Here is a 16583-nt window from a genome sequence, read left to right on the forward strand (position 1 = left end):
CATCAGAAACCCAGCTCTTTAAGTCGCCAATGATCGTGGGGTTATATCCCCAACACTAGGGAAAAATAGAAGTTGATATGAACGCGACAAAACTTGATAACAAGTTTTTGGCCATGACATAATCATTATCTTAGTGCGAGACATGTCTAATTAGTAAATATACGCGAACACTATACAGAAAAGATGGCGCAAAAAGAATGACGTCTCGTGTTAAACTGGAGTAATTAGAAAGCTAGCAACCGTTTTGCATCTTTCTGGCGATATCACGTTGGTTTAAAAAATGATGCAAAACCAACATGATATCACCATAAAAATGGTTCTCCAATACTTTAGATGGACCTCAAACTTTCCTTTTCCCTTTGCCCCTTATAGAAGAAAACCTACTGAGAACCCTAATAATGTTTCTATTTCTGATGCTAAAACTCAGGAGCGTGAAGAGCATGAACCTAGTCAGGATAATGATAATAACGATGATGATAATGATGCTACACCTAATGATAATAATGAACCTGAAAAGGAGGTAGAGGTAGAACCTGAAGTAGAACTTGATGACCCACCTCCAAGGAATAAAAGATATGATAAAAGAGATTATGTTGCTAGGAAACATGGTAGAGAAATGGAACCATGAGTACAAAAGCCTATGCCTTTTCCTAATAGGACATTGAAATCTAAAGATGAAGACATTTAACCAATTTGTTGAATTACTTAGACCTCTTTGCCTTCATGTTCCTTTGATCAGTGATATTAAAATGCCTCCTTATTACAAGTACATGAAAGATATTGTTACTAAAAAAAGGAAAATACCTGAAGCTCAAACAATGCAAACATGGGGGATATTGTTACTAACAATGCAAACAAACCATGAGCCACAAATAAGAACATGACCGATAAAGGGGGATCAAGTTCGCAATCCATGAGTACAAAAGCCTATGTCTTTTCTGTGCATTTTGTCCTCACTCGTGCGTGCCTGAGAGCAACTTCCCAGTTGGTCATCCATTCTTAAATCGCCCCAAGCCAAACAAGCTTAATTTTAGAGTTCTTTTCGAATGGGCTCCCAAAAAAGAAGAAATTCCTTATTGATATGAGTAGCCTATGATTCCTATTAAGCCAGGCTCTCACACCACATGCTGGTTCGTTCAAATCCAAGCAGACTACATTAAATTTCAGGAAGTATCACAACAAGGTAACACAAGTCATTATCCAGCTTACCCACCTGTGAGCAAAGCCCAACTTTCACATCGCTCGCTCCAAGAACACCAAATCCACATGAGCATTGGCCTCGAACAGATCCAACTTATAAGCACAATAACTATTGTGCATAGGGTTTTCGCATGCTGAATATAATGCAAAGATTCAAAAGACAATAAGGATAAGGCGGCAAGGACGGATGCACTCCGAAACACATGGGTTGACCAATGCTAGGGAGAAATAGAAGTAGATATGAATATGACAAAACTTGATAACAATTCAAGCAAGCACTATATATCTTTTGGCCATGACATAATCAACATCTCAGTGCCAAACATATATAATTAGGAAATATATGCGGACATGACACTGCAAAAAGAACGGCGCGGAAAGAACGGAGCTTCTCTAGCGTCATTCGTCAAACTCTAGCCACGGTTTCCCCTCAAAAAAAAAAAAAAAACTCTAGCCACGGTTCTCCAATGCTTGAGATGGACCTCAGACTTTACTTTTCCCTTTGCCCCTTATTGAATCGACCTCAGGTCGGTCTAACGTGCGAAGAAAGGGCAAAAAAGGGTTAGGCTGGCGTAGAAAAGGTCCAAACTATACTAGCCAGGGAAAGAAGCGATGCTCTAGGCCTAGGGGTTCGGGTCAAGACACAAGACCAGATCCACGGAATCCGACCAAAATAATGCAGTTCCATCGATATAAAGGAGAGAGAGAGAGGGGAGAAATGAAAAGCGAAAAGGGGAGGAGAAAAAGTTGTATAAAAACGCCGCAGCCTCGCCGTCGCTTCTTCCCTGCCAAATTCCAATTCCAACCCGAGAGGGCTCCTGCCCCCGTTTGATCCCTCCCCTCCCTCCCCCCTCCTCCCATCCCAGCGCCGCCGCCGCCTCGACCCCCTCCTTCCTCCGCGCTGACCGCCCCGTCGCACCAGCCGCCGCCGCGGCGACATTCATTACCGCGTTCCTTCGTTTCTCGGCCTCCAGCTCGGGGCGGCGCCGGGATCGCGGGATCTCGTCGGGGAAGCCAGGTTTGTGCCCGGCGTATCTGGTTTTCGGTCCTGCACGGCTCGATTTAGGGTTTCCTTGATTGTTCCTGGAATGGTCGCGACGGTGGTTGGTGCCTGGTTCTTAGGAAGACGGCACCCCCTATGGCTGCGTTTTGTTGGATCTAGCCTTGGAATGGTAATGGCGCGTGATTAGTGTAGCTTGGTCGCGTAGCCTGTCGTCCTCGTTGCGGAAAGCTCGATTCCTGAAATGTGTGAGAGCAAATGAAAGGTTCGCTTCTTCTTTTGGCGGTGGATGTTGGGATGAATTCATCCACCTGGGTCTTATTCTCTGAGTAAATCAATCTACTGTTTAAAATATTTTTCCTGATCATTTGTCTATGCTCACTTTTATGAACAGGACGCGCCAGGCTCGTAGCATCTGCTCCCGATCACGGCTTATTTTATGGTGAGTTCATCACTAGCTTTTTGTGCGCTCCTTTTTCTCTGTTCTTTTGATGTTGTAAGTTAGGTAGCATGTCAAGGAAGATTAGGCGGAGATTATATTAGGTATCATGCCTAACAGAGTCCAAATTTTGGTTTGATGTGATAAACAGGGTGAAGAGGCTCCTGAGTTTCGCGTTGACCGCATCACCTTGGGGTCCAAGGATTGCCAACAGAATGCCATAGTTGTTGGCGATAAGACAGTGAGTCCCTTGAATAAGTCAACTCATATACATATGCTTTCAATTTGATTTTAGATATGTTTGACTGCCACTATTTCTTGTTCATAGTTATTGAAGTCACCACCTCTATTATGTTGCTTGCAAATTAACAAGATTTGAGCTTAGAAAGCTGGCAACAGTTTTGCATCTTTGTGGCGAGATCATGTTGGTTTTGATAGAGATGTTGCAAGAATGTGTTGCGCTAGAATTGGAACAGCAAGCAAGATATGCCATCCTTTTTATTTTGAGATCAAAAGGAGAGCTGAGCTGTTTGTTTCATTAATAATTATAAAGTTACTGTAGGTATAATGTATGGTACCGAATGACCTTCCTGTACTTATCTGGCTCACTGGCTGCACCAACTTACACCTACTGTTTCCCATATCTTCAGTAAAATAATCTTTTCCCATGTAGCTGCAATGTTTATCATACCAAGGAGCACCCTAAAGTATAAAGCTAGATTGTAACAACACTTTTTTTTTTGCAGTATGTAATTGGCAGAACAGATGATGACTCAAAGTCAACCTTTGGCATTAAAATTCTGGACAAACTAACTCAGACTTGGTATAGTACTTCTCATTTTTGTTCTTGCCATTTTTATAATTTTCTTGGTTCTTAGTGGATGGTCATTCAACTATTTCTTTTGTGGCAGGATTGTGCCGACAGTACTTGGAGCACAGCCTCCATCCAAGTCGCACTCAGCAATTCTTGTAAATGAGGAGAAGATATTGGTTGTTGAGAAGGGCATTTCCTTGAATGATTCCATCTGGTTCCTTGAGGTAACATTACCTAGATTGACAAAGAGCTATCCTTCTTGGTCCGTCTAGTGTTCTTACTTTACAAAAATACAGAGGAAGGATTTGTTCACCTTTTTAATGGTGGGCCTGGTGAGCTTCAAGTAAACTTGATAATCTTTGGTTGCCTACACAAACTCAGAGTTACAAACTGAAAAAGTGGTCTTTTTGGTTTGTGCTATCTCACGATGCAGTGTTGTTTGTTTTGTAATGATGTACTTCGTCTTACTGGCAAGCCAGAACTGTATTAGTGGCATGATGGTAACTGGTATCGTGTCTTAGCTCATCTATTGTTCAGTAAATGTAGATCTCTCTTTCTGTGTGTGTGTGTGTGTGGGTGTGGGTGTGTGTGTGTGTGGGTGTAGCACAGGGTATAGTAGACACTGTATATTTTTGCGTGACAATATTTCATGATTATTAATTTTCATTTTTACTAATTGACCTGTCTGAGCTCACCCTCTTTTTCTTTACATCTCAGATAGATACCCCCTTTGTTAAACAACAGCGGAAAATCAAGGGTTCAGAAGTTGTTTCCTGGAGCAAGGGAGTACTTGGCGTTGCCCAAAAACCAGTTGTGATTAGTGGGCCATCTGGTGTTGGTAAAGGGACGCTGATAGCAAAATTGATGAAAGAGTACCCATTGAAATTTGGGTTCTCTGTTAGCCACACTACAAGGTCTCCAAGGGTGAAGGAAATAGATGGTGTCCACTACCATTTTGCTGGAAGAAGCAAGATGGAACAAGACATAAGTGAGGGGGAATTCCTTGAATTTGCTCATGTTCATGGAAATCTCTATGGGACGAGTATTGAAGCAGTTGAATCTGTTACTGACGAGGGGAAGGTAAAATCACTTCCACTTCTATACTAGTTTCTGAAAGGTGAGTTATTCATCTTTCCATTGCTTTTCATTGAAGAGGTGCATTCTCGACATTGATGTCCAAGGAGCACGATCTGTGAGGGCTTCTTCTCTTGAAGCAAAATTCATCTTTGTATGCCCTCCGTCATTCGAGGAACTAGAGAAGCGCCTTCGGGCACGGTATATTTGTAGATTATAGTATTTATGCATTGATAGCCTTAAGCTTTCTTTGTTTGATAATTCAGTTACAACATTATAAGGTGAAGATATGCTTCATTGACACTCTGGTCAATTGGTTATACAGGGGCACAGAAACAGAGGAACAAATCCAAAAGCGTCTAAGGAATGCTCGTGCTGAGCTTGACCAGTCCAATTCACCAGGTCTTTTTGATCATCTTTTGGTGAATGATAACCTTGAATCATGCTATGAGAATTTGAAGGTAGTTACACAGCTCACTGGTTACATAAGCTTTCCTTGCCTGGTTTTTTGAATGCAAGGCACTGTCATCGCGCCCTTTTCTTTGTATTAAATTATTATTGCAACCTGCAGAAGTTGCTTTCACTGGATGATGACCACAAAGATTCAGATGGTTGTTGTAAGTTACATGAAACTTCCTATTTCCAATTATTATTAATGCTTCATTGCGTCAAATTTTAATGTTAAATCTGTGCTTCAGTCATCGAGGATGGGAAAGCAACTGCATGTTATTCTATCCTGTCCAAAACAGAGTCAGAAGTTTTTTTGCAATCTGAAACTGGCGAAGTAGTAAAAGGAGCTGCAAGCTTGTAAGTCACCTTGCCCCTTCTATGTATTGCGTTGGTGTTAACTAATGATATGATTCTTACTCGTGCATGTTCGAATTTTTGAACAGGCTGGCGGTCGACTTATCCTCTCTCACAGGTGGTGCTCCTGGACGAACAAGAGGTCTTAAGATACACTCAATTAACTCAATTGACAATGGTCTGAAGGGCATTAGATAACCCAAAACATTCTTACAAACGATGTCGCAGAAGTGTTAACTGATGGATTTTGGATCAATTAGTGAGATATAACAGCTTCAGAAACATATTAGTTAGAGAAAGGAAAACATAAGTGGGATTTATTTCCATTTATCATTTGTTTGCCGGAGAGGCGCTTTGTTTGTTCTTTGTACCAGAAAGAGGTGAAGTCATGCCAGAGGGATTGTACCTCTTATTGTTGAGGGTTTGTGTACCTTATATTTGTTCAGTGGAACATATGTCGAGGGCCTATCTGAACCATGTTTTGTTTGTCTGCGAGAATGAAGAAATCAGGTGATGTTATAATGTTAGTCCAATTGCTGCAAATGCATTCCTGTTTCTTTAAATCCTAATATTCAGAACCTGTCTTGGTTATCATGAGGAGTTTCAGAACTTGCCTTTGTGGAAATTGTGACCCTGTTCTACACATGTACTCCCTCCGTTTTTATTTATTTCACATATGAACTTTGACCTAGGTCAAACTTGGTAAACTTAGATCAAGTTTTCTTACAATCTAAACTTTCACAAAAAATATCTATGGTATGAAAATACTGTGACCCTGTTCTACACATCTACTCCCTCCGTTTTTATTTATTTCACATATGAACTTTGACCTAACTTTGTAAACTTAGATCAAGTTTTCTTACAATCTAAACTTTCACAAAAAATATATATGGTATGAAAATATATTGAATGATGATTTTGTTGGTATCGATTTGGCATTGTGGATGTTAACGTTTTTCCCTATAAATTTGGCCAAAGTTTAGAAGTTTGACCCAAGACAAAGCTAATATGCGAAGTTAACACAAATGGAGGGAGTATATTAGTAAATAGCGCATGCTTTTAAAACATAATGATATCATTCTCCAAAATACTCTCTTTGTAAGAAAATATAAGAGCGTTTAGCAGTGATCTAAACGGTTTTATATTTTGTTTTTTCTTTACAGAGGGAGTACAAACACAGCAGATGGAACGATAAATCCATTTGCTTTTGAACCAATCCCCTAAAAGAGCACTTGTACTCTGCAAACAGGTCACAGATATATACAGGCCACACACAAGTCGTCGCAAAAAGCAGAGGCTGCTGTGTCGAGCTAAAATCTGAAGACGTCGCTGCCCACCTCAACTCAACGCACAGGACAGGAGGGAGGAAGAGCATGTACATGGCATGTGGATCCAACGGAGGCCAGGTGCGTGTTCCTGGAAAATGACAGATGCTAGCATATCAACTCCCCATAGATTATGAGTTTATGACACTAGGAGTACATTGCCGAAAGCTTATGTAACCAGTGAGCTGTGCAACTAGTTACTCCCTCAGGTTCTTTTTACTCTGCATATTAGAATTCTCTGAAGTCAAACTTCACAAAGTTTGACCGTATTTATATGAAAAAATATTAACATCTGTCATGCTAAAGTTATACAATATGAAACTTTAATTCAATGGCACATCTATTGATATTGATTTCAGATTATGAATATTGATACTTTTTCTTATAAAGTTGGTCAAACTTTACGATGCTTGACTTCAGTCAAATTTTATATGCGAACTAAAAAAGACCGGAGTGAGTATACATTCTAGGAATAAATAAATGTAGCAGCCGTATTGGAGAAAGTTCTCTCGAGATTCAATGTAGCAGTCGTATTGCGCCACCTTTGATCGTTTACCGTGAAAATATGGTCAAGTCAACTACATTATTTTTTTCTGATTTGAGGAACTGCAATGCCTATATATTAAGAGGGAATAAATAAAGCATTACAATGCTGGGGTTTAGGTGTCCCGCACCATTGTCTAAAAAAAAAGGTGTCCCGCACCAGAATGAAAATGAATGGGTTCAGAATTGTTTTCAACATCAGAAAGCCAATAATTAGAGAGAGCGGGCTGAAGAATATCTTGCTTGATGAGCTGCAAAACAGCAAATTCATGAAGGGCCTTGTGATCAAAGACTCGTCGATTCCGTTCCTTCCACGTGTTCCAAGCAGTGTAGATTGCCGCAGATTTAGCCTTCTTGCTTAAGGCCCTGTTCGGGAACATCCAACTCCGTCAAATACAAGAGCGGACGGAGCGCCATTTTCGCTACTCCCATAAAATACACTATGGGACGCTCCGCTCCGGCCGCTTCAGAAGCGGAGCCGCGGAGCCGGAGAGCTGCCGAACAGGCTCTAAGTTGAAAGCCATGTCGTTCCACCAGTGGTTGATAGAAGTTGCATTCGAGCGTGGGAGGCAAGTGAAGTTGCATTCGAGAGTGCGAACATATGGGCATTGGAGGATTAAGTGGAAAGGGATTTCATCGTGCTGGTTGCATTGGTCGCTGTGTGGGATGCCTCTAGTTTTCAGATTTTTGTTGGTGAGGATCCTGCCTCTCAGCCACAACCACATAAAAAAGCGACACTTGGGCTCAACATTTGCCGGACATAATTTATCAAACTGCAGGTTGGTGAAGGACCCTATGAATTGGCACTGGTAAGGAAGTAAATAGCATAAAATTACCACAATTTAGGCTAGGGTTTTAGAAAACCACAACTTTTTAAAAAATTCTAATATACTACCACAACTTTGGTTTGCTGTTTCAAAATACTACCATGTTGCACTAATGATTGTGTTGGTTAAATTTAAGCGCGATTATGGCATATGTGGCCCACTCGTCAAGCTGGTGTGGCTTACAGGTTAACTCCGTTAAACTGAACCGTTATGACAAATGAGGCCCAATTTTTTTTTTGAAATGGAGGATCACTCCTGACCTCTACATCAGAATGATGTATACAACCATATTATTAAGCAAAGTATCTGAAAGGTCTGCAGTCCAGTTCAAGCTCGCTCGGAGCTAAAAAGGTTAAAAAAAGGGTAAAACTTGCCACAATCAGCAAAAATAGGACGAGATGACTAAACACCTAGCCTATTATTGGACCGCATCCAAACCGGTTGTAGATATCTCGAGCTACCATCTCCCACCGGGTAGACCCAATAACCAAAGGCTCACTGGCTTCCGCAGGAGTGAATAACAACCACGTATGGATCCAAGTAGTGGCCCTGTAGATAACCCGCAAAAGATTTATATGATTTTTTCTGTTAAAAACCATATCATTTCTGCATTTTCATATAGCCCAAAGTAATGCACATACTCCTATCCAAATATGCCTTGCAGTATTTGACTCTACTCCATTTAGCCACGTCCCAAATAACGTGTGAATACTATTTGGAGAGGTGATATTAAAGGCCATATGAATTGAACGCCACAATAGTTTGGCAGGCAGACAATCGAGAAAGAGGTGTTTAATAGTTTCATCTTGATCACAAAAGTAACATCGTGGACTACCCTCCCAACTGCGCTTTGCCAAGTTATCCTTGGTCAGAATCACCTCCTTGTGAACAAACCACATGAAGACATTGATTCTTAAAGGCACTTTAATCTTCCAAATATGTATCGATTTCGGAATTGGACCAAAGTCAATTAAGTCTACATACATAGATTTCACTAAGAAGATCTCGTTCACAGATAGTCTCTAGTGAATAGTATCTGGCTTATCAGAGAGGTGAATGTCCATCAACCCGCACACTAGATGTAGCCATGCGGCCCATCGGTCTCCTACTAAAGATCTCCGGAATTGAGAGTTTTGAGTAGACTGTAACACTGTAGCAACATAAGCCTCCTTACGTTGTACAATATTATACAGAGAAGGACCAGGTCAGTTTGGATGGTGCCCTGGGTTCCATACCAGACAAAAATTAATGCCTAGATGTAGCCTGGAAATGCAATTATTTCTGCCTGGCCAGGCACGGTGCGTATGTGGTGTTTGCTTGTTGTCTAGGCCTGAGAAAGCTGGTACTATGCTTTAGGTTGCAATGGCACATAGTCCAATAAAAAAGTATTGTGGAACATATGTAATTAAAGTAAAGAAGTACAAGATTAACAAGAGGAAAGAAGTTGCCTGGTTCTCAGGCGTCCGTTTTTGGTTGCCTGGGCTTGGTGCCTCGTGCCTGGACCAGGGAGCAACCCGGGCATGTTTGTCGTGTGGGAGAAAATCAAGGTAGCAACCAAACAGACTCCAGACATACTTCACGCAGATGTCCAAGCTAGGCATCCAAACTGACCTGGATATTGTGTGGCTAAAGACGTCCCCCTAACCAAGTATCCTCCCAGAATCTAGTCGAATTACTGTTTCCAATGATGAATTTAGTCCTATGGAAGAAGGCTGCTTTCGTTCTCCTTAACCACTTCCAGAAAGGTGAATCATTGGATTTAACGGTGACCTGGGCCAAGGTCTTAGATTTATTGTAGGTACTTATTATGCAAAATTTGCACCCACGTGCCTTCGGTCTCAGTAGAAAGCCTGTATAGCCATTTACTGAGCAGACATCTATTCTTTATCTCTAAATTCTCAAACTTGAGTCCACCGTGGTTCTTCAATCTACAAATGATATCCCACTTAGTAAGCCTGTACTTTCTCCTTATTTCACCGCATTGCCAAAAAAAATCATGATCGGTAGAAATCTAACCTTTTTCATACCCCTACGGGTACTTCAAAGAAAGACAAAAGGAACATCGGCATACTCGTGAGCACCGAGTTTATCAGTACCAACCGACCACCATAAGACATAAGCTTATCCTTCCAGCAGCTTAGTTTTTTCAAATCGATGTTCAATACGCTTCCACTCCTTGTTAAAAAGCTTGCCATGGTGAATTCGTATGCCTAGATAACTAAACGGTAGGGTACCCAGCTCACATCCGAGCAATTTTCTATAAGCATCTTGTTTATCTTTGGCTTTCCCAAAACAAAACAATTCACTTTTGTTAAAATTAATCTTTAATCCCTTGTTCAAAAAGGCATAGCACGAGCTTCATATTTCCGGCCTTTGCCAGATCATGTTCCATGAAAATTATAGTGTCGTCAGCGTATTGTAGTATGGACACCCCACCATCCGCAATATGTGGCACTAGTCCTCCTACTTGGTCGTCCTCTTTAGCTCTACCTATGCGAATTGCTAACATATCTGCCACTAGAACAAGATAGGAGACATCGGGTCCCCCGGTCTTAGACCCTTTTGCGTTTGGAAGTAATGATCTATGTCATCATTCACTTTATCCTGATGCTGCCTTTTTTTACAAATGAATCAATCCGCTTCCTCCAGGAATCATCGAATCCCTTCATACATAAGGCTTGTTGGAGGAATGTCCATTTAACCTTATTGTACGTTTTTTCAAAATCCAGCTTGAAGACCACTCAATCTAGTTTCTTGGAGTGGATTTCATGTAGTGTTTCATATTGGACAACCACACTCTCTAGTATGTTTCTGCTCGACATAAAGGTCGTCTGAGTTGGTTGCACCACATTATGTGCAATCCGCGTCATAAGGTTTGTACCAACTTTAGCAAAAAAGTTAAAGCTCACATTGAGCAAACATATCGGTCTGAACTGCTTAATACGAACCGCCCCCTTCTTCTTTGGTAACAACGTTATTATTCCAAAGTTTAGGTGTAATAGTTGCAGTTGACCATTAAACAAGTCATGGAACATTGTTACGAGGTCATCCTTAATGACATGCTAACATTTCTTATAAAATTCTGCTCGGAAACCATCCATGCCTAGTGCCTTATTATTATTCATCCATGATATGGTCTCAGACACCTCATTCTCCGAGAATGGTGCGGATAAAATCCCATTCTCGTATGTCCTAGGCCGAGGAATATCCCCACCATTTGTTCGCCGAGAGATACAAATTGTCTTCAGGAGCACCAAAAGGTTGTTTATAGTAGTTAGAGATGTACAAATTTAGGTTCTCATGTCCTACAATTATATCCTCATCCTGCTTAAGCTGGAAAATTTTCTTCTTTCCGTGTTTTTCATTTGCAATCAAATGAAAAAAAACCGAGTGTTGTCGTCCCCTTGGACGACCTGCCGCACATTAGCTCTAGGTGCCCATTTCATCTCTTCTTCTCTGAGAAGCGCATGTAATTTCTGCTCAGCTTCCGTCTTAAATGCCCGTTCGTCCGCATCTAGTAAGATGGATTCGGCCTTTAGATCAAGTTAATTTGTAAGGTGGATAAGCCTATCTTTTTCCACCTTATAAATCCCGCTTTCATTTTTAGCTCATCCCATCAGAAACTGCCGCAAATGCCTAATCTTATTTTGCCATCGCTCAATATTCGACATCCCTCCTGTGACCTTAGCCCATTCCCGAGCTATTAGATCAATGAAACACTCTCTCTCAAACCATGCTAGTTCGAAAGAGAAGACATTCTTGTTTCCCACATGGGTCACCTCCCCAGAGTCAACAAACAAAGGAGTGTGGTCAAAAATTCCTCTCCATAAAGCTTGCACCGTCACCAAAGGAAACTTCTGTTCCCACTCAATACTGGTGAGAACTCGATCCAACTTCTCATAGGTTGGATTCTACAATGTGTTCGCCCAAGTGAACTGTCTGCCTGTGAGGTCTATCTCCCTCACGTCCATAATTTCGATAATGGTATTAAGCACGAACGACCATTTGCCATCAAAGTTATCATTATTATTTTTCTTCTCTCCTTCTAATGATGTTAAAATCACCTCCAACCAAGATAGGTAGCCTCTCATCCCCGCAAACCCACACAAGGTCGGCTAGGAAATCCGACTTGAGTTCCGGTTGTGCGGCTCCATATATGGCAACTAGCACCCATCGAAACCCATCAAATTCTGAGCGCACCTTGAATTTGACGGCAAACTCACCAAGCACAACATTCACCACTTCTAGTGTCCCGCACTTGACCCCAAGTAAAATCCCGTCAGATCTTCCTCTTGGGGGTAGACAGTGTTGAAAGTGCAACTATCCCTGGGTGTTTGTGGTAATTCCTAACAACATATAGCTCATTGAACTAATGATATCTCAAGATAAATATTTCAGGAAAGCTCAGTGATTGGCATGGCATGGATTAGAAATGTGTACCCCTCAAAATGCTAAGGACAAAAGATTGGCTCAAGCTCTAAAGCTCAAGACTCTACATTTTAATTTTAGTGATCCAAGATCACATTGAGTCCATAGGAAAAGCCAATACTATTAAAAGGGGATGAGGTGTTGCTTAATGGGTTGTGAGGGAGTCCTAGATTAGGGGGTCTCCGGACAGCCGGACCATATCCTTTGGCCGGACTGTTGGACTATGAAGATACAAGATTGAAGACTCCGTCCCGTGTCCGAATGGGACTCTATTTGGCGTGGAAGGCAAGCTAGGAAATACGGATATGTATATCTCCTCCCTTGTAACCGACTCTGTGTAACCCTAGCCCCCTCCGGTGTCTATATAAACCAGAGGGTTTTAGTCCATAGGACAACATACAATCATACCATAGGCTAGCTTCTAGGGTTTAGCCTCTACGATCTCGTGGTAGATCAACTCTTGTAATACTCATATCATCAAGAACAATCAAGCAGGACGTAGGGTATTACCTCCATCAAGAGGGCCCGAACCTAGGTAAACATCGTGTCCCCTGCCTCCTGTTACCATCCGCCTTAGACGCATAGTTCGGGAGCCTCTACCCGAGATCCGCCGGTTTTGAAACCGACATTGGTGCTTTCATTGAGAGTTCCACTGTGCCGTCGCCATAAGGTTTGAGGACTCCTTCGATCATCGGTAATGATGCGGTCCAGGGTGAGGTTTTCCTTCCCAGACAGATCTTTGTATTCGGCGGCTTCGCACTGCGGGCCAATTCGCTTGGCCATCTGGAGCAGATTGAGAGCTATGCCCCTGGCCATCAGGTCAGATTCAGAAACTTGAACTACACGGTCGATATCCGCGGAGACTTGATCTTCGACGGATTCGAGCCCATGTCAGGTGCGCCGCACAGTCACGACGAGCATGACATAACTCTGCCGCCGGATAGTATTCGGGAGATCGCATCTGTAACTACTCCGGCTGTTAATCCAGAGCAAATAGCACCATCCGAGAGCGGAGGGATAGACCCCGCCACGGAGGCCGCGCTCTCAGCGACGATAGAGCCAGACGCTGACTTCACCCCTTACGAGAGCCGTGTTGCCAAACCACTGGATTCACCCGCGGCCACGGACTCTGAGCCGCTTATATCCGTGCCCGTCGAACCCGACTGGGCGCCGATCATGGAGTTCACCTCCACGGATATCTTTCAGCACTCGCCTTTCGGCGATGTGCTAAATTCATTAAGGTCTCTCTCCCTTTCAGGAGAACCTTGGCCGAACTATGTTCGGCTAGAATGCGGACAACGAAGAAATTCGCTGCCCATCCACCACCCACTTGGTAGCCACTGTCGACGACTTAACCGACATGCTTAACTTCAACTCAGAAGAGATCGACGGCATGAATGAAGATGCAGGAGATGAACAGGAACCAGCGCCCATAGGGCGCCGGACAACCATTTCATCACATGACATATACATGGTGGATACACCCAAAGAGGGCAATGGCGAAGAGACATCGGAGGATGCCCCCTTCAAGAAACCCAAGTGCCGACGTCAGTGGCGCCGCTCTAAGTCCCGCCATAGCAAAAACAGCGATAACAGCGCAAGAGGAAATAGCAGTCCAGTCGACTCTAGAAGAAACGACGACTGCGCCGCCATGCTGGCAGAGCACGATCAAGATGCAAATGGCGAACACAGTGCGGATCCGGCGTCCGAACACGACGCCGCCAAGGATAAACCTCATCAAACCCCGTCCGGGGAGGAAAACAGTCAGGACGAATATGCACACATCATCCCAGAAACACACTTGGAGCAAGAGAACCTCCGCAAAAGGCTTATGGCCACAGCGAGGAGCCTGAAGAAGCAGAAGCAAAGGCTTAAGGCCGCACAAGATACACTCAACAGCAGGTGGAACAAAGTGCTCGACAACGAAACAAAGTATGGTAGAAGTTACCACACAAATAGCTATCCAAAGCGCAAACTATTACCTGAATTCGACGATGAGGCCTTAGAGCCCACACAACCAAAAAATGATACGACCAACCGGCCGGATCCACCACCTTGTGACCGCGATAGAGCGGCTAACAAAGTTGCACATAAGTCAACACACGATCTACGTGAGAACTTGCGCCAAAAATCCGGCGCGACCAGATCCATCTATGGATCTAGGAAGCGCGCTCCGACACAAAATCAAAAGCGAATACTACAATCATCTGAACACCATGGCATATCCCAATACAGGGGTGCCGCACACCCCCTATGTTCCACCAATGAGGTGCTGGATCACGAATTCCCAGAAGAATTCGAACCAGTGAACATAGAGGCGTACGACGGGACCACAGACCCTGGAGTCTGGATCAAGGACTTTATCCTCCATATTCATATGGCTCGCGGAGACAATCTCCATGTCATTAAATACTTGCCCCTCAGGCTTAAAGGGCCAGCTTGGCACTAGCTGAAAAGCCTCCCCGAAAACTCAATTGGAAGTTGGGAGGAGCTCGAGGACGCTTTTCGGGCTAATTTTCAAGGGACTTATGTCCGACCTCCGGATGCAGACGATTTAAGTCATATAATCCAACAGTCCGGAGAGTCTGCCCGAAAGCTTTGGAACAGGTTCCTCACCAAGAAGAACCAAATCGTCGACTGTCCGGACGCCGAAGCCTTAGCAGCTTTTAAACACAGTGTCCGAGACGAATGGATCTCCAGAAATCTCGGCCAAGAAAAACCGAGAACAATGGCAGCCCTAACAAGCCTCATGACCCGCTTTTGCGCGGGCGAAGACAGCTGGTTGGCCCGTAGCAGCACCAGCGACCCAAGCACATCCGAAGTCAGGGATGGCAATGGAAAACCACGACGCAACAAAAATAAGCATCGAAATAAAGAAGGTAGCCCAGATAATACATCGGTAAACGCCAGATTTAGGGGCTCTCAACCCGGTCAGCGGAAAAAGCCTTTCAAAGGCACCAGAGAAGGACCATCCGGCCTAAGCAAGATTCTTGACAAGCTCTGTCAGATTCACGGCACCCCCGACAAACCTGCAAATCACACCCACAAAGAATGTTGGGTCTTCAAGCAGGTCGGTAAGCTAAACACCGAACACAAATGGGAAGAGACACCAAGCGAAGACGAGGATGAACCTCGCCAGCAAAGCACTGGAGGACAGAAAAAGTTTCCACCAGAGGTTAAAACGGTAAACGTGATCCATGTGACGAAGAGGAGAAGCAAGCATGCACTCCGAGACACACGTGCCATAGAGCCCGTCACCCCTAGGTTCAACCCCTGGTTGGCCTGCCTGATCACTTTTGATCGTAGGGATCACGCGACAAGTATCCCACACGAAGGACTGGAAGCCTTGGTGTTAGACCCAATAATAAACGGGTACCATTTCACACAAGTCCTCATGGACGGCGGCAGTGATCTAAATCTGATATATCAGGACATAGTCCGCAAAATGGGGATAGATCCGACACAAATAAGCCACAGTAATACTACCTTCAAGGGAGTAATACCAGGCCAAGAGGCCCGCTGTACGGGCTCTCTAGTGCTAGAGGTTGTATTCGGTTCTCCCGATAACTTCCGAAGCGAAAGGTTAACTTTCCACGTTGCTCCATTCCGAAGTGGTTATCAAGCACTACTCGGAAGAACGGCTTTTGCCCGTCTTAATGCAATACTGCATTATGCTTTTCTCAAGCTTAAGATGCCCGGTCCACGTGGCATCATCACAGTTAGCGGAAATACCGAACGTTTTTAAGTACGGAAGAGGATGCGGCGGCTTTAACAGCCGCGAACTAGACGGCCTCACCAACCAGAAAAAAGGATAGGTCGTCAAGGCCACAGACATGGTTCGACGAGTCCGGCGCTCCACCACATATACATGAGATTGGTTTGATGGTCAAACCCTCATAGACAATACCAGGGGCTTCCCGCGTGTACTCAGGGCCAGCCCGACTCAACTTGACTTCTCTTGAATTTTGATAGTTCATTGATAATAACCAATTCCTTTTTTTGGCACGACAACTTTCACCTAAGTTCTTTCCTTTTATAGATGACAACCGTGCTACACCCATCCAGGACACGACACTATGGAGACACAGGGGCAGACGTGCAGCAGGGACCTGCCCAAAGGTTTCTTTTT

General features: G+C 43.6%; 1 protein-coding gene across 2 annotated transcripts; it reads left to right on the plus strand.

Annotated features, from left to right (window-relative positions):
* The first annotated feature begins 1934 nt into the window (after positions 1-1934).
* LOC119300561 (guanylate kinase 1-like) lies at positions 1935-5864 on the plus strand. Of its 2 annotated transcripts, XM_037577487.1 has the most exons (11): positions 1935-2218; positions 2595-2642; positions 2791-2880; positions 3386-3462; positions 3551-3677; positions 4171-4533; positions 4607-4728; positions 4853-4988; positions 5099-5144; positions 5226-5334; positions 5421-5864. In XM_037577487.1, exons 2-11 carry the CDS (start codon positions 2640-2642, stop codon positions 5527-5529), a joined length of 1182 nt encoding a protein of 393 aa, XP_037433384.1. In that variant the 5' UTR covers positions 1935-2218; positions 2595-2639; the 3' UTR covers positions 5530-5864. The 2 variants fall into 2 exon arrangements, with proteins under 2 accessions (XP_037433384.1, XP_037433385.1); XM_037577488.1 differs by lacking the exons at positions 1935-2218; positions 2595-2642 and adding an exon at positions 2274-2372.
* The last annotated feature ends 10719 nt before the right edge of the window (positions 5865-16583 follow it).

The sequence above is a fragment of the Triticum dicoccoides genome, chromosome 5A, assembly GCF_002162155.2.
Source record: "Triticum dicoccoides isolate Atlit2015 ecotype Zavitan chromosome 5A, WEW_v2.0, whole genome shotgun sequence".
NCBI classification, from domain to species: domain Eukaryota; kingdom Viridiplantae; phylum Streptophyta; class Magnoliopsida; order Poales; family Poaceae; genus Triticum; species Triticum dicoccoides.